The 19748-nt window shown below is 35.3% G+C and overlaps 1 protein-coding gene across 1 annotated transcript in view; it reads right to left on the bottom strand.

Moving 5' to 3' along the window:
* wdr27 (WD repeat domain 27) overlaps nucleotides 1-19748 on the bottom strand; it is an 87799-nt gene that overhangs the window by 33968 nt on the left and 34083 nt on the right. Inside the window, exons 22-23 of the mRNA XM_088934193.1 lie at nucleotides 10739-10841; nucleotides 6249-6347 (exon numbers count right to left, since the gene is read on the bottom strand). Of these exons, the coding sequence (XP_088790319.1) occupies nucleotides 6249-6347; nucleotides 10739-10841 (202 nt within the window). The remainder of the gene's footprint in view (nucleotides 1-6248; nucleotides 6348-10738; nucleotides 10842-19748) is intronic.

Here is a 19748-nt window from a genome sequence, read left to right on the forward strand (position 1 = left end):
AAGAAAAAAAATGAATTATTGAAAGCCTAGGCTATACATCCTAGAAGAAACTGATTTTATTTAAAATGTACTGAATTATTGGTTCAAGCAAGAAATAAAAAATGTACGAGGCAATAGAGGTGATGAGAAATGCTACAGCTATGGTATGGAGCTTTAAAGGAGTTTGCTTTCCTCTAAATAGTTATTTGTGAGGCAAAGAATGTACTCAATTTATGAGAGGTGTTCCTTTCTCACTCTTCTTTTTTAAGAGTCACCTGTAGTCTGAATGCAATCAATCAAGGACCACTTATTGAATAAAGTGATCTACAGTACATAGGTTTTTTATGTGTAAATAATGTTGAATCCTTTGAAGAGTATAGTCTGCTCTATGGTAGATACAGTACAGATAAAAAATGTTAAATTAAGTGTGAACTGCACAGTTTAAGAAATGAACCAGAACCATCATGAAGATGTGATCACAGTCCTTTTGAAATACAAATGAAACACAGGGTCAGAAAAAAGGCAGAACACTACCAAAAAATAAAGTTATGGCATATAACTAAAAACAGAAGATTAAAGCCATTTCTTGAAAGAAGCCAGAGTATCAGTTTCTAAAACAGGGCTGGTTGGCTTTTTGAATTTAGAAAAAGTTGCCTTTTAGTTCTGGAGAAACTCAATCGTGTTTCTGCATGGTAAGTGTTAAAAGTAAGGAAATATAATCAACGTGCTGCACCTTAATCACCATGTAACAGGAACTGCACAGGCACCAAGGGTCCAGATTGACTCTGCACTGCAGCCTGACCATTCGTCTGTCCATCTTATTTACAGATTAGTACCAAAATGAGGAATATAATTTTTTGCTCTATGAAAATTTCTAACAGGCAATTGCATTTCTGTAACTCCACTTTAATAGTCTTGTTTGCAGGAATACGTCAATAGCACAGCCTCTGACTCAAATGTTTGATACTTTACAGTATGTAGACTACATCTAGGTTTCAACCTGCATTCCAAACACCTTCTCTGAACTTGATGAGGTACATTGGTACTGGTAATTTTACATTTTGAATATTTTTCCAACCTTCATCATTATATATTGTAAATCAATGGCTTACATTAGCCTTTTATGCTTGAAGAACCATAAGTTTGTGAAGCCATGGACAGGTATGTAGTAAATTCCATGGATCTTCCTCCACCTCTATGCAATAGTCATTTCAACCAGATTCAGATTGCTGAGAAGCTCATTACTCATGAATTGTTCACTTTAGAGAATGGTAAAGAATGCATTGCAGATAATCTCTTCTGCAGATAAAGGAACCGTGGTGAAAAGCTCCTGGCACCAATTTGTAGTTTAATCCACAAGTTCCTGTCTGTGAAACGTCTGTCTTAAAGGAATCAGTCATTGCTTTTCCAGCTGTATTCACACAGCTCAATATCATAGGTGCTGTATGAAGTAATTACTGTCTCTACTTTGAAGACTTAAAAAGACGAACAGTAAGTATCTGCAAAATAGATGCCAGCAAGAAAAGAAAGAGTGGATCCATTTTTAAGAGAATTAAGTAATTCTCTTCTGTCACCCAATCTAAAAAAAAACCTTCACTTTACTCAGAAGAAACCTCCCACCAAATCCATCCTCCCTTTATGCGACGCAATGATGCAAGGCCAGAATGCATGCCTAAAAATCAAGGCCATGTCATTTTTAAAGCTGCAATAAGAGCTTGTTACTCCAATGCATTCTTCAGATGAGTTCATAAGAAAGCAATGGGAAAACAAGCACCAACAGACCTGTCTGCAGAAGCAATTAATGATTATATGATTTATATTTTCCAATACAGATAGCACCTAAAACAAAGCAGAGAGTCTTTCTAATTTATATGAATTTGTTTTCTTCAGCTAGAATTTCAGTTTTAATCGTTACAGTCCTCTTTGGCAACTGAAAATATGCTGAAAATATAATTAGGAAATTGTCCTTGAACCTGTGTTCTAATGTATGACATCTGAGTTTTATCTGTTAGCACAGAAAAACGGACCCAGGTCACAGCAGAGCAGAGAAACAAGGAGCATAAGGAGACATTTTAATAGTAAAAAAAAACATTCAAGGCATTCTATACCCTTTGAGACAACCTTGAATTAGACCCCAGAATTTCAAAAAGAACCACATATATGATTTTAAGGAAAATATATTAACAAAATACTAGAAACAAAACTGTGAGGCATCAGATGTACAGTAAGTCACCATTGCTTTGCTCAATGTTCAATAAACTCTACATTCTTAATTCATCACTCATTGAATTAATATACATTTGTGCTTAAAATCTGTTTCCTGAACTTTCAGCATGTAATAAAAGATGAAGGGATAACTGTCTAAAAACTCACACATAAAGACACACATTTTAGTGGCCTCTTATTCAATTTTAAAAATGTAAATCCACCTAAAATTTGTGATAAAATCTGTGACTACTAAATATATGTCCAACCAAATATGTTTCATAACACAATTATTAGGATTTATTTATCATAGACCCTGAAATACAATAGGGCTTCTGTATTAAATTATTTTAGATACATAAGATTTTCAGCTCTAAACCATGTGAAATTGTATACTGCCTCTGTTTAACATCTACAGTATGTCCAGCTCTCAAATTAATAGTACTTTGCAATACGTTATGTAATTTACTGCTGTTTATCTTAGTCTGGACACCTTTTACCCAATGTATTATCCTGCAGATTGAGTGTGTTTTTCCTGGGTAGATTACCCACAGTCACTATACAACATATCCACATCATAAAGCTGACCCTCAGCTCACCTCATCACCCTTATGTTTCTGCTCATTTGGGAAAGCAGACTGGCATTCCTTTAGCTTCCAGTCTGGAAAGACTCAGCTTGTGATTGCATTAAATAAATTCCTGAAGTTATGAAGTACACTGTCTTCAAAGGTATTACAGTGTGATCTCAGCGGGATTAGCTGCAACCATGGACCAAGGGGAAAAAACATCCCATTGCTATTCATATCTATTTAGAAATGGAAGCATAAAAATATTATACTCCTCCAAACCCTTGTCCAAAATCTTAAAATTATATTAATAGTTTATTGTCAATCTGGTATGATAGGATATCAGAGACAATGGACTAGAAACAACAAAGTCTGTTAGACAATTTCAATTATGTTGGATAAAACTTTAAAGAAATGAATACAACTTTAAAAACTGAAACCCTTGCTAAATTCAATAAGCTTAAATGTTGCTCTAATGGAATTACAGCAAAAATCTTTTACAGAAATAATTACAAAAAATCGTTCTTGTTTACAGTTCACTGTTACTGTAGTAAAAAGTGACTTTTAAGTATCATACACTTTTATTGTTGAAGTATATACTGATGTACTTGCAAAACAGCCAATCTGAAAAACAGTATTTAAATTCTAGCATGACATGTACTGTAAGCGCAAGCTGAAGAGGTGCAAATCTTCGATTGAAGAGATTACTGTATTCTTTTTTTGTAAACAGCAAAGAAATTAAACCAAAGCTTAATTTCTTTGCTGTTTACAAAAAAAAGACATACTACTAGCATCGGGTGACTGTTTCTCAGTGCTAAGCATGATCAGAAACAATTAATCAATGAGAAATTATGAATGTGGAAACTATCCATAATATCTATTTTAATGTTACAGCACAGGTGTGTCATCAAATTCTGTCATTATATAAACTCAGCAAAGTTGTTCATAGTATGCAGGAGAAACACCATCTTAATCTTTGTGTAAAGATATAGGAAGTTATCTTGATTTCCTTTGCTGCAAGATCATGTAGCCTGAAATCATCCCAGAACACATCATACACAACCAAACAGCTACTGTAAGGCTGTACTCTTATTGGCAGCCGATGTGTTTGCAATCAGATCATGGAATGGGCCTTTATCTGTGAGAGGCTGGGCAATTGGAAAGGTGAAGGAGGTACTACATGTGCTGCACCTCCCAGGTGATAGAATGGCTCAAGAAGTGGCAGCCAGCAGATACCACCCGGCCCTTTCATTACCATTGCATGTGCAGAAGGTACTACCCTCTGCCATTCCATGGTCTGATCCTAAACAGACTGGGTGATATTGAAATAGAGTGCATTGTTGCAATGTTGTGAAATCCCTATCTGTGTCATGCACAGTGCTTATAATGACAGAGCTCTTAGACATTGAATAAACTGTATACATTATACAGTAGATACTATATTCCATTACTTCATTTTCAAAAGATGTCCCTATGTAAGGTGGAATAAACTGATCTCTTAAAAAAAATGTATGTGCATCTAATTACTAACTGCCTCTTTTCCTAGATTGTGTAGAGGGGTTTTTAGCAGTAGGAGAACACTGACACAAGTTGCACACACACTACCAGCCTGACTGTGCCTCTTGATGATTTAAACATGCCAACGCTCTTTGTTGTTTGATGGGATCCTGCCCTTCTAACCCCTGCACATTCCTTCACAAGCTTCAGAACCCAAGGGGAGTTCAGACTGCAGAGGAATCTCTTTTTGAGTGAGTACCCTTGGCTGCTTTCTTCCTTGAATTTGCTCAACACAATGCCCCTGCTGACATGGCATGAAGGCAACATAAATTTAGGATGATTATTCACAGAGTTCAACGGGATCATGGCATAAAATACAAGTCGTATACTAATTCCATCTGCCTGGCACCTAGTGAAAGTATTTCTTCTCATTTCTGAGGAGCATTGCTGTTTTTTGTGCTTCCAAAAGCAGAGGGAAAGTAAGATGTGGAGCTAATGGTGACTGGATAGACCTTCTCAGTAACTACATTTATGTTACATGAGTCATTAAAAATACAAAGGGCAGCCTTTTTAAATCCAGTTTGCTGTTCATCCAGAAGACTGTGGTCAGTTATATAGTATAAACGGGCATTTCTACTAAATCTCCAGCCTTCTTATATTGTATTAATACTTTAAAGAAGGAATCCTTGCAGAAACGTACACTACAGTCCTTTTACAGTATATACTTAGTACACATACAACTAGAAACATCTTGAAACTTCATAGTTTTTTCACATCACAAGATAATTGACAGATGTTTACTGGGAAAGGCATGTCTCTCAGGTATTTTATCTCAGTCTACCTTAGTCCAGTGAGGCCAACCCAGGCTGGCCCTCATCCAGGTTGTTTCTCTATATACATTTCCCAGCTCACACTACTCCAAGACTCCTTTTTATAGTTAAAGTGCCTTTGCAACTTAGAGCCAAAAAGGTGATCCATGTCAAACAAAGAAATTCCCAGACTGAGCTTAAGAACCTCCATTTTCAGTTACTGTAACTATCTAGATCTGACATAGGTCTTAAAGCAATACTGAGTATCTGACATGATAACAACATACATACAATTTTACATTACCTTATCAGTTGAAGGAAGATGTTTTATAAAATCTGTAATCTGCATCATTTATCACGTCTTTCAGAATACCATATATTTTGGGTTTAGTGTATTGAGAAGAAAAGGGTTGTAAAGCATGTTTCTTTAATAAGAAATATAAGCACTCTGTTGAGTTCCAGTTTCTGAGTGGGAAAGAGTCATCTCGTCTCTTATAACATTAATGATGTATAAAGAGCAAAGTATTGGTATCTCATTCAATGAATTAACATATTACATTAAATACATTCTGATAAATCCGGCAATATGGTGTGCATTTTGAAGGTAAGAAAGCGAGGAATGTTGAGTGGCCTGGAGATCCTTAAAAGCACCATTTAATATTGTTTTTAAAAACTTCAGAGAGGATTTCCTGCGACATAATTTTAACAACTGAATAAATAGTGCCACTCCAGAGGCAAAAACTGGGCAGAGACTACCAAATGATTTTTAATTTATAAATTACTTTTTAATCCTTCTAGAAATACAAATTACATGAGACTTTACCCAAGGTAGTTTTATGGCATCAAAAATTAGTCTTTAAAGAGTGTTTAAAAGCACACATACTACAGGACATTTTAGCCTCGGATTTTCAATATCAACAGCATTACAAAATTTGAAATAAAAAAATGGAGGTATTCTGAAGAAATATCACTGTTTCAAAAGGACTTACACACATGCTTCCCAGAAAATGTATTTGAACAGCGTAAGTCCCAGGTTTCTACTTTAAGGAGAAAAAATGTTTTCAAACCCATCTGCAATGAGAATTTTCAGTATTTTATCACTAGAATAGATGCATGGCAGGCACCCTTATAAAGTGTAATGTGGGCATGCAGTGCACAAGGGGTGTGTAAAGTCAGAGAAGTGAGTCCTTACCTGAGGTGTGGATGGGTTGAAAGCCACATTAATGACGGTGTCTGAATGTCTTGCGAGCTTGTGAATGTAGGTGCCACTGCGGATGTCGAATACATAGGCCTGCAGAGGACAAATGGCTCTTAGTGGTGAATACAGCTTGCCTTGCAATATTTGCCATTTTTCCGAGATGCACTGTGGAAACAGACCTTAATTTATATGCATTACATAGTAACAGTATACTGCATGGCAGAATCAAACTCTACTGTGAAGCTATAGGAGGAATGTGTTTGAATAAATGAGAACAACCAGGCATCACAACACATTTCAATTCTTAAATTTGAAAAATCAATTTTGCACTTCTTAACATATAAAATATATTTAAGCAGTTTAGTATAATATTCAGTTTACTTTGGCAATGTGACTAAAGTACTGTATCTCACAGACATACTTTTTTCAATGAAGCAATTATATTTGAAAATTCCTAAACGCACCATCACAGGTTCCATAAATGTCCACAAAGAAGCTAGTTTTCACTTATGTTGGATGTATAGATTTTTATTCATATAAATTCATACATAATAATATGCTTCCTATTTAAATAAAAGGGAAACAGTAAGGTAACAAATATAGCTATCTGTTACTGGCACTGATGAAACAAGGCGCTGTGCATTTGTTCCAGGCTATGTGTTTTATAAAGATCCATTTTCCAAAGTGTTCAACATCAGTAGGGATCATGTTTTAGATAATGATAAAATATTTAGTGATTAAAAAAAACTATTTGGCAAGAAAGCCCAGATCTAAAGCACAAAGAGCAAATGAAGAGGCATGCAGGATCAAAAAATATAGCAGATAAGAAGTGGATAGATGTAATTATAGGATACATATGGAGCATAATGAAATTGCTCTCATATCAGTATTCTGTTTGATGTTCATTACTGCAAGCTCATAAATTTCCATGGGAAATAAATGCTCTATATACAGTACATTTTTGTGATTTACAAACATATACAGTATAAACCACACTGAACAGAGGCATACAGTATAACTGAGAACCCATTCTGGATACATAATAATACATCAACTGAGACCATATATATCATGCCATTTCAATTGATCTTTGTGTTGACAATGAAACAATAAAACAAATGGCAGACATGAGAGAAAGAACTCATACTGTAACTACATGTTTATAACATCAACATCACTACTTAATTTTAGGTCACACACAATAATGATAATGAACATGATGGCAAGGGAGAAAACTCTTATTTATTTTTGTGTATTTTATATTACTTTGCTTTTTTCTCAACTCTTTCCTGAGCTTTTAAGAGGGGTGTGGCTCATTGAATTCAGCAGTCTGACACATTTGGTGCAGAAGTGCTGTATCCTTGATCTGCTTTCATTCATTGCAAAAAACTCAGGTGATGGAGCAGTGCAGCTCAAGAGTTGAGCCAAAAGACTACATGGTAAAGATACAGAGCTGCTTGACACTCCACAAACTTCCAATGCTCTACTCTCAGTCACCATGAGCACTGTCGAATTCTCAGAGCCACAGCTCAGATGCAAAAGCAGAGGCACATGTTGATACACTGTGCAGCAGCCTGCCTGCTCAGACTCATAACCCTCACTCTTGCTTTATCTTTTGAAGAAACACAACTGCTTACTTTTTATTCTTTTTTTTTGTTCCTTTCTGGATTTAAATTGTGCAACAAGAATGTAGTTTTTATAGTGCTGTCTTATGAAATATCAAGACAAGTACAAATACTTTTGGCTGTCCAAAATCTCAGGACAGTTACAAATAATGGTGAAGTAGCACACTACCGTGTACTGCTCTAGTTCCAAGAAAGCTTGGAACTGTTCTTCCTCCATGGATATTCCACAGCCTTTGTTGTTAGGCGAATCACCCAATTAATAACAGCTGTCAGCATCAATATATTATTCTATATTATTCCACTATCTTCAAAAAATGGTTGACAGAAAGGGAACTGGATACTGGAAAGAAACAATCTGCATCACTTGGCTTCCTTACACAACTATATCAGACTTACTGGAAAAATAATTAGAACGATATACTTTCATCAGGATGTCTTATGATTGTGGAGTATGGAGGTGTTTTTCCTTTATTAAAAGTAGGAAAAGATTGTTGTTGCAAAATGTGAATCTGAAAGCGGCTTTAAGGTATTTAACAACTATACTATGCAGTCAACTATACAACACACATTTAGATTATTATCTGTATCCTTGATTTCACATCCAGTCTGAATTTAAAATGGGCACTCTTGAGATTAAATAAGTTAAAACAATCGGTGTTCCAAAATTCACAGACTATATGTTTTACAATAGGGGAATAATGGCACAAAATAGTGCTGTTTTCAAATGGGTGAACATTGCATTATTTTGAGGGCACTGTCCTGACTTTGTACCAAGATAGCCAATAAAAACTGACATTCGTAGTAAAATATTCTTGGCAGAGTCTTGTTACAAAGTTATATGGTTGAAATGGAAATGTACATAACAAAGACAGAGAAGGCAATAGCAAAGGTACTTTGCGTTATTTACCAAAGTCACAGACAACCATCATAGTCTGGAGCAAACAACATACAGGAGCCATTACTCAGGGTTAAGATTTGTTTATTTAAATGGCATCTGACACATACTGTATATCTGACTGGAAAAACCTGCTTATATATAACTAAGTTATATGACACTCATATAATATCCATGAATCAAATACGGTTGTGGACTACAATTCATTTGCAAGTGTCAGGCTAGTTAAGATTTACAGTACATGTCAGTGTTTTAAGATTCGATGTCACAATTGTGTTCTTCTCTCCGTTTTACTATTCCCTTACCCTTTTGCTTGGGCATTGTGATAAAAGGCTATGAGGTTTTTCACATTATTCAAATCCATCATCCAAGAGTACATAAGAAGAAACTGTTATGTGTTGTTGTAAAACCTCAATTATTGTCCTTTCTGTGTTGTTGCCTCCTGTTTGTTCTATCACTTTGTGTCAGGTAACAGTCCCCGATTCACCTGTTTCTAAAAATGTTTTACCTGTCCCTCAGGAGAAGCCACAGCAGGAGTCTAGGGTATAAATCTGGTTCTCATGGTTTATCAATCAGTCTTTGTTTAGCTCTGATCGTTCAGTAAATACAATCTAATGTTATCTGTGCATTGTTGCATATCATGTGATTTCAAAAGACCTGTTTCACAACTATAATTAGTGAGTTCAGAGATACCATTGCTTGTTTTGTAGATATTTTTTGCACTGGAGTACTTAGTATATTGACACTTGTTTTCAACTTCTTTTGGTGCATTTTTTATGACATGTGAGACATCCCCTTCCCTACAGCAAGGAGGTTTAATCAAAGGCAATAGGTGTGATTTGTTAGGAAAGATATCACACTAGTTACCCTATGAAAAGCGCAACTTTTAAATCTAGGGTAAATGTTATGATTATTTTTGGGTTCTTGATATACTTTTACTTACTCTAAATAGAAAATTGAAAATTGCATATTAAATATATTAAATGTCTGTTTTTTCCCTGCTGAACCTGTGCTATTACTTTATCATTTCAGTCAAATACATGTGTTCTACATTTAAAGAGTATGTGTGTTTCACCCTTTGATCTGCTGCACCTTCTGTGAACTGCATTCTACAGATTCACCCTGTTATCACTGAACTTCAGCTGCCCAAGGACTTCATGGCAAAATCAAGGTCATTTGTACTCATAGTATAACTATAGGGTAAGGAACAGTACTCTTTATTAAATTACTTGTCTTCTCCTGTCAGAAACTGACAAGAGATAATACAAAGGAATTCATTTTCTTAACACCTCATCTCTTCTGATAGATATAGATGCCTTAATTAGACTGTATACAATCTGTGAGTGGTGGTTGTAACCATGGTAGACTATTTTGAGAAAGAATGGTTTTCAAAATCATTTAATCCACCTAACAGATGCTTAATATTTAAAACTAAAGAAACTATGCTCTTTGTTTCATCTATACATTTTATTTGTGGGCAGAACAAACGTGATACAGTATGTATGCTGAAAGTGTGTAAATGAATATTATCCCAAGCTTGTCCATCTTAAGGATAAAAGTCTTTTCTACAGATCAACAAACCTGATTAAGATCACCAGAGTGTATATAACACTTTATTGAAAATATAATGTTCTGGGATATCAATGATCGTAGGTGTTGGTAAGTGTAGTTTTGTCAAGTAAATATCAAGCTACTGTACCATTTAGGAAGAGTCATTAGAAAAAGCCATTATTTTTTTTAAGGATGGTATTCTGGGATTTTAATGTTTTCTATACTCTTGTGCAATCTGTCATACTGACCTCACATAACAGCCTTGAGATCTGTTTTTCTACAGTACCAGATCAATATACTGTACAATGCCATGTGTAAGATGAATTTATCCCACCAACTCAGACACTGTAGAAAACTACTGTTCATGGACACCCAAGCCAAAGAGAAGAAAAAAGAAAATTAGGGGGACTCACACAGTTGTTTTCAGAACCTGTGGCGATGTACTGTCCGCAGGGCGAGAATGCAGCAGTGCAGGGATGGCAGCGATTCACGTGACCCTCATATCGTTGTACACACCTGTTAAGATAGGAGGCAAGCTGTCAGGACAGCCCCAAAGATGAATCAGACCAGAGATTGAAGTGAGGTGAATCTTCTTCCTCTATTCTCGATGTGCACAATGGAAGTTTCACAGGAATCTCAAAGAATATGAGCAAGCACTTGGCTTTAAATACACTTTCAGGTGGGGGTGACTGACTATTGACCACCTCTACTGTAACTTTCTAAATTTAATTGACTAATAAATAGGCTACCATTTAGCCATTCCCTCTAGCCTCTCAGAAAATATCAGACAACATCCCATAATTATTCTCCTCTAGTCTTCCTCGTCTTCATCACAGGAACTTATAAGTCAAATAAGGAAGTTACTATGGAAACCCCAGGACACAGGGATGATGACCGGGCATCCCTTACTTGAACTTGTATACTCTAGGTAATATCTCCCCTCCAAGAGGTTTTAATGAGGCCAGTTTCTACCAGCCCTTATCTATATGCTTTGATACAGCCGTCTACCAAGGTCAACTTAATGTCTTCCAAAGCCTTCTCACAGGAATGGGTATAATTTGAAGCTTAAGAAGAAGCAATACAAAAAAAGGACAGGCATATTATAAAAGTGATATAATTATAGCAAAGTGATCATCAGTAATTAATTAACCAATCAATATGAGTATTAATAAATACTACAGTTTTAATCAATATTAATGATTAGATTACATGTGCACTGATTTGAAAACATGCTAGTACAAGTATCAGTCCCTTCACACCTGTAGGTACAAACAGAGACATACTGTAGGAGAGTAAGCTGTGATACTTTGGGTAGACAAGAAACGCCAATAAAATGCAGAGAAGTGTTCACCCAATTGTCAGACAAAACCTAGTAGTGTCAATTATTATTTAACCTACTTAAAGATCCTCTTGCCATAATTGGTTCTACAAATCCTTAATTTGGCCCTCCTTCTATGAGTCTATGAGCCAAAGGATGGTGTTCTTTATATCTTATTGTTGGCATTGCCACTACTGTCCATATCGCCACTACCGTCCATGTCAAAATCCAAATGATAACAGTAAAAAACAGGATCAGAAGACCAGAACACAATACAAGTGACTAGCACTATTCAACCATTCACATCAGAATACATTATTTGTAAAATGAGATGCCTGCATTAAAAAAACAATCTTTTGTGTGGGAGATTCACAAGCATTCTGAGATTCTGTAAGCATAGTTGTTCCTTGTTTGCTGTCTACAAACATGGAAACACATTTCCTCTGCTTTACTATCACCACATGTAACCGTCTTGCACATCCATCTGATTAATCTCTTTGGGAACCCTGTAATAAACTGCAAGATTCTGAAATGAGCTAATGTTCTGGCACACTAAAAGGCTTCAAAGCAATTTGGATCTAAATCAATCTGTGCTTTGTATAACTGTTTAATGTCAGGTCAAAATTCACTGATATTTTTATTTTTGTAGTTTTGTTCTCGCATTCTATATGACGGCCTATCTGAGCTGTGACAACTACTCTTAAGTAAGAGAATACAGCATTAATGTCTACATATGTTGGTCTATTAATTTCTACATCTATTAAAATGCAAAATAGAATAAAATCTAAATGTACATTAGGATCCTCAATACACATTTAACTTCCCAGTACAATGCTGATACATTGAAAAAATTATTTGTGAAGGGCACTGAAGACATATTTGTTGAGTGATACATGGGACATCCTGATGACTGGCAAAATCTCTAGTGAGAAGCTATTTGTGGGAAATCAAATCTCTCAACTTCTTGATGTCTGGTTTGCAAAACATTCTCTAGAGAATGTAGCCCTTTACTGTAAACACTAGCTTGTCACGATCGTAAACCCCTCCTCTTAAGGGAGCTCCAGCCCTTCCTTGTTTTTTATTCATCTCCCATACCTGCTCCCTGTTCCAGCCCCCTTTTCAGTTCCCCTTAAAAGCCAGACGCTGACGCTATTCCGGGCTCTGCATTGGTTTTCGTCCCAGGCAAGTCCGGGACCTGGCAGCGCCTGGTCCCGTTAAGGTTTTAGTTCCTGTATTTGTTCCTGTTCCTGTTCCCATGCCGGGTTCCAACCTGGTTCTTGTTTTTATCTCGTCTGTCTTGGATGGATCGCCTGGCTTTGGACTTTTGCCCTGTCTTGGATTCCCCTTTTGGACTCAGCTTCGGACTGTTTGCTTCGGCCACACCTCCCCCGACCACCAGCACACCATGGACACACCCCCCTGTGATCATTCCGACTCCCAAATGCTGTTTTCCTCGTGTTTCCTCACTCTACCCCGGATTGTGTCGTCTGCATAGGGTCCGGAAAGAACGCCTTCCTCACATAGCTATTAAATTGATTTTTGTGAGTGTGGGCTACAGAGTATTACAAGAGAACAGATTCTGGTGTGAAATGTAAATCTTACAACACCTTTTGAGACCTCATATACTGTTAATCATAAACCAAAATTTTTTATTAATTGCCTTCAAGAATCACATCATTTTCATCCATTTCAACCTGATTATTAGTCTTACAGCCATTCACTATAAGTTTAAATTTGAGCTTGATGAATCCCCCATGTTAAGTGGTTGAAATGGTATAGCAAACAGTTCATTCATTTTTAACAGAAATTTTTTTATGAGATAACACATCTGGAATTCATTTGCAAATAAAATAAATAAAGTCTCCGTCTATCAAAGTATCAATGCGAAATGCAGACTTACTGTATATAGTATATTGCCACTTCCAAAAAGATCTAATTCATTACACTGGGATATTATAATTGGTATAAAAGAAGAAGTTTTAAGCTGCCAAATTAAATGGAGGAAATAGACATGAATATATTATTATACCTGACAAGACTGTTCTGTTCATTTATCAGATGCTAAGAAATGTAATTATTTTACCATTTGGTTACAATGGTGTTGCAATAATGGAGACAGACAGGGACAAAATGCTGAAGCATCAAGTGAATATGAAAGACGCATTATCTGGGAACTCTGGCTTGGTTTCTCTTAACTAACCCTTAGCCTTCAGGAGCGCGAGGGGGGGCCCTTCCTCAAGTAATCAACCCTGTCTGGAATAGCCATGCACAGAACAGCACCTCTGTTTGGATGGAAGAAGCAAAGATAAGAGTTAGGTTCATACATTATTAGTCTTTCATGTTTTTAGACAAATGGTTATGGGATTCTGGAACAAGCTACTTAGCCATGTTATAAAAGGAGATATCTTGACTTCTGTCACGTCATGTCTAGAAGAGATTACTGTATCAATTAGCTACATCTATTCAAATGAATTGCATGGGCAGAATAACATTTTGTATATTCTTATCAGTTGTTTCAGCATCATAGTTCTCTCCAAGACATGCTTGATTACAATGTTTAAGATGAAGATTAATAATTGGGATATCAAATCAATGTTGTGATTAAAAACCTAATGCTACAGTATATAAATCGCACACAAACTGTGAAAGACCTGGTACTCCCCATATTTATTAAAATAATTGTATTAATGATGTTTATGTCTACAAAACATGATCTGTAACATTAATCTATGAATTTAAAATCTAAATAGAATTTCAATTAATGTGTTTGATGAACATAGAGCCCAGCTATGGATTCAGAAGACTAATATAATAATAATACTTTCTGAAATTTTTAAACTTTCAATCCTTTGTAACAATGTTACTATGCAACACTACATAGTAATTATTGCTATTATTTTGTACATGTTAATAAAGCACCTGGATCATAGATTCTGAATGTTACATGTATTTCAGAGAATGCTCGGAACAATCAAATTTCTTCAACTTCCTACTGGATTTTAAAAATAGGATGTTACAGGCAAGAAATATGATGCTTAAAATTCCGTTTTAACATTCCTTAGCCAGATGCTCCTGCTATTCATGATGCTTCACATCCTGTGCTACCTGGCCTGTGCAAGTGATCAGCCAGCCATGATGCCTTGTTGCCACGTGTGTTAGAAACAGGCCTACATGTTTATACCACCAGGTGCGAGCTATAGCCTTACCAGCAAATCTACTTTTCATTGCTGCTTTCTGATTCTGGAAGATGTCATGTGAGTAAAGAGCAACAGTGATAAAGCTTAAAATGCAAGTGTTTGTGAAAGACAATTCATGCATCTATAGTATCTGGGAAGGTTACTTTTAAAAAGTAATCCAATACTTTTACTTGTATAGGAGATTACTTTTTTAAATTAACAAGAAATCAGGGGAAAATTGCTTTTAAAGGGTAATATAATACTTTAGATATTAATTAAACACACACTATATAGATCACAGTAAGTGACAGCATTTTAAATTATTTTCCAGTTGTTAGAACTCCTTATTAATGACCAGACCATTATACAAGGATCTGTGCTGCTGATAATAATGTGTTTGTAGGGCTGATTAATTCTGAAGAGCTCTCCTCCAACCACTCTTTATAGAATGAACTTCAGGTTAGAAGAAACTGACCTTTTAGCTTCTTTAATCCCAGCAAATCAGAGGACAAGGTTACAAATGCAAACTATTTGAAAGCACATTTTATGACTCAGCTGCTATTCAAACAGCCTTTGATTTATGAGCCAAAATCAACACATATGGTGCTAAATATACAAAAGGATAAAAAGGTGTCTTCTGCGATTCGAATAACAATGTTGAACTACACAGCAATAAAAAATGTATTTCACTTTAAAACAAACAAAAAACGACACTGCATATGCACTTGGCTTTAAAAAAACTACTGTACTGTATGTATTTTTAAACCAACACTGACGAGCCTTGTCTACATCACTGCATCAAAATGTGGAAAAGCCACAAATATACACACCATGACGTGCAACATATTAAACACAGGAGAGCGAAATAAATGATGGTCATTCCAGTGGCTTATAAAGCTTATAAAGGCGGTTTTTAGAACTGCGAGAGAAAGAAAGAAAATTGTAAATTTGAGATCCGATGGGAAATATCAAACTGCTGAATTGGCAAGGGAATAAGCAGGCTGTACTTCATAGAAAATGAAAGCATATACATGGAATTTCAGGATTTTCCATATTATTAGGTCTACCTTCCAATTGTGGTTGCATGTTGGATCCCATTTTTGATCGGTGTGGTTTTAAAGACACCCTATGAAAATTAGCTGTTGTGCTTAACCAATCTTAAACAAGCTATAAACCCAGAATCTCTATCTAATGAGACCATAACTTATCCATAAGGTCATCACTAAAATAACTCAAATTCAAGTTTATATGTCATTTCAGCCATATACAAGTATACAGAGGAGTGAGATATCATTCTCCAGGTCTATAGTGCAAATACAGACAAGACACTGACAAGACAGCCCTATGGACATACTGTAGACATTTTTTGACTGGGTACAGGGTACAGGATACGTGAAGTGCAATGTGCATAGTGCAATTTACTCTATGGACTAAGCTATATACATTGTTTAAGTACAAACAGAATTTTATGAGCAACTAATTTATTACCAATGTTTAGAAATCAGTACAATAAAAATAAACCAACATTCTTAATAATGGCAGCCAAACAATTTTATTCTCTACAATGACACAAAATACACTAAATTACTGTATATCATTTATTCTACCTTGGGTTAAATCTCCTATGATTGTCTTGGAACTGTCTGTGTGGAAGGCGACTGCCCATAATGTATTATACTGTCAGCTATATTTAATTACTCTTATTTCTTAGATAATTATATAATCATTCAGGCAAAGCAAAAAGCAGTTTTGAAGAAAGGCCAGTCCAAGTTATATTGCAACCATTTATATTCCAGAAATCAAAACATCTTCTGCTGAAAAATAATTCTGCTTTATTTTTTATATCCAAAAAATGCAGGGTGGACTGTCAATCCCCCAGCTTTTTAAGAATAACCTGTCAAACCTTTTCCCCCAATACAAAACATTTAGAATAACAATGACAATGAGATGCAACAGAATCTGGACAATGTATTTACTATGATTAACCACCACCTATAAAATAACTTCTTTGGAATATTGGCAGTGATACCTACATTGATGAGGTTTCTAAAAATATTTATAATAAGATACTATTGATAAAAATATAAATAACTTGGATTAGAATTAATATTTGCCTGTGAAGTGTGAGCAAAAAAAAAACATGAAGTGCACCTATAATTTTGCTGTTTGCTTGTTTTTATAAAATGACCCACTGATAAAGTGCAGGACAGTACTTAAATCGGATAATAAGACGCAATGACAAATAAATAAGAACAGTGGTCTTCCTAAAGAGAGATGTTGAGTTGTTAATAGGATGACCTGAGCTGCTGTGAGCACTGATTCTCCAGCTCAGCCTGGAGCTCCACAGGCTCAGTGCTGCACAGAGAGAGGGGAGCAGCAGTAAAAACAGTCTACCCTCCTGTCAATAGCTAATCACTGCTCCAATCGCTGCTGTGCAATGTACCACTTTCCACTACGCTATTCAACCAAAAAGGAAATGTGAAGAAAATTGTTCGGTAATCTGAAGGGACCACATGTATGACTTGGCACGTGTTGAACAATGGTACTCTAATGTGTCAAATGTAAATACTACTAAACCTAGGTCTATGTAAAGGGATTTTATAACACTACAGCCAAGACATTTCATTATGACCTTTTATAACTCATAGACATGATGCAATTCCAGTTATTAAAATAATAAGGCACAAGGAAACCTTTTGAGTTTCTTTGAATTGGGTTACTTCTATCAGTATATTATTAATAACAATAAAAAAGGAAATAAACATATTTTTAGAAACTAGTTAAAGGGCATAGAATAGTTATAATGATGCTTATCCAAGACTTTGTAGTAACTGAATCCAAACATAAATAGCAAAGGTCCCTTTGGTATTTGGATATACTTTATATAAATTTATATAAAACTATATAAATGGATTTTAATTTATAAAATCACAGTACTGTGTACTTTGCATTATTACTAAAGGGAGAGAATTCTTAGGTTATTGGATTGTGGATTCTTTAACCGACCCCTTTAATAAGAGCTGCAATACTAAATTGTCTTGTGCAGTCCTAATTTAAAGTTATTTGTGTGCTTTTTTCTTTCATTTTTTTTCTCTTAAAAGCAGGTATTTCACAAAGCACCAACCATTCTTAACACATTAAAACCTGGACTCTGTCCATAGTCCCCTTTATCAAACAGGTGCAGTTCTACAAAACCAACAAAACATAAAACAATATTTTTTTCTTCTCTAAAATGCTTTTTATTGAGATATGGAACAAGACTGTGTGATGATGGTAGCTTACCCTTAAAGAATAATTGCGTAAAAAAATGTTTACACATATTTTTGCAACACATTCCATATGGTTTTCCTCAACCAGTACAGCCGAGTGCTCTCCATGATGACAGATCACAGGATACAAATTAAAGCAAGAACATGACCTGGAAATACCATTCAGATATTTAACAAAAAGTGACTAAGATCCAACAATGTCTGGGGAAATGAGCAAAATGGTGGGAAACAATCTCCAAATCAAGAAACGATGAAAGAACTTACACTTTACTAAGAGCTTCTGTTACACATGATGTAATATACAAATATACATCATGTCCCAAAACACTGTAATGGAGTTGATAAAAAATTATGTTTGGTTCATCGTATATTAAATTATTGTTTAAAAAGAAGAAACATTAAACGAAAAAAAAAAACTTAGTCTTTTCCTCTAAAGGATGTCTGATTTAATAGACAATATTACTGACTTTTATCTCTGTTGATATTGTTTAACAATAATGAGCTAAGGTCAGCAGATACTGGAGCATTACCATAACCGGTTCATTTCTCACTCTACAAAGAAGACGAAGGCCAAAGGACATCGTTTTAATATGTACGTTTTAATATTTAATATGTACTGAAAAAAATCCTTGCTTCAAAGGAGGACTTTGAAAAGCAGCCAATGAAGGATGAAAAGGTGCCATATCAGAGACTACAATGCATTTACCCAACCCTTAAGCAGCTCTTAATAAATAATGTGCCAAAAATGGGCTTACTGATTTTACAATATTCAAACCTAATGGAGCAATTTATCTTCTTTCAAACCTGCAAATAACACAATCCAGGTTTACCCCTTTGGATATCACCTGTTTTTTTAACCTCACTAATATGATCAAAGTCTGCTTCTATTAACCAATAAGAAGCAATGGCTTCCTTAGATACTCATCTCTAACAATAACATTTCTAATGATTTATGTTAGGACAATGAAGACATGACAGTATCTGTTGCAATGTATATACAGTATGAATAAATTACATAAATGGATATATGAAAAAATAAAGAATTCTGATTATGTGGCTTGTGGTTCTGAACTGATTTCTGTAACTCACACTACAAATTTTCTACTGGACTGAGTTTGGAATATTGTGATGACCAATCAATTGATTTTATGCTTTTAACCATTTGGCATCAGGTTAGGAAATGTGTTTCGGTTTGTTATCCTCCTGGAAATTCCACTGACAACCAATCTTACATTTTCTACCAAAGAGAACCAGGTCTTTGAATAAAATATTCAAATATAAATTGAAATCCATTTGTCCCTGAATTCTAACAAGGGTACAAGGATCAGAAGATGTAAAAATTTCCCAAAACAAATCAGATGCTTTTCCATATTTCAAAGAAGGGATGACACTCTTTCAACCTGAGCTGTCCAGGTCACATTATACAATATAGTCCTTTTTGGCTTTGCAGTAAATTATTTTTTGGGCTAATTTATGTTGTTGTTTTTTTAGTGTTAAGAACATAAGTTTACAAAAGTGATTAAGCCATGCAGTCCATTTTGCCAGTATGTTGTCAAGGAACTCTGCTACAGACACCATAGTTATGACGTCAACCTCTAGTGGTAGTCGTAAAAATATTATATATTGAAGATGCCAGAGGTTTTTGAAGATGCAGGACTAG

This window comes from Atractosteus spatula, chromosome 15 (genome assembly GCF_055471065.1).
Source record: "Atractosteus spatula isolate fAtrSpa1 chromosome 15, fAtrSpa1.hap1, whole genome shotgun sequence".
NCBI classification, from domain to species: domain Eukaryota; kingdom Metazoa; phylum Chordata; class Actinopteri; order Semionotiformes; family Lepisosteidae; genus Atractosteus; species Atractosteus spatula.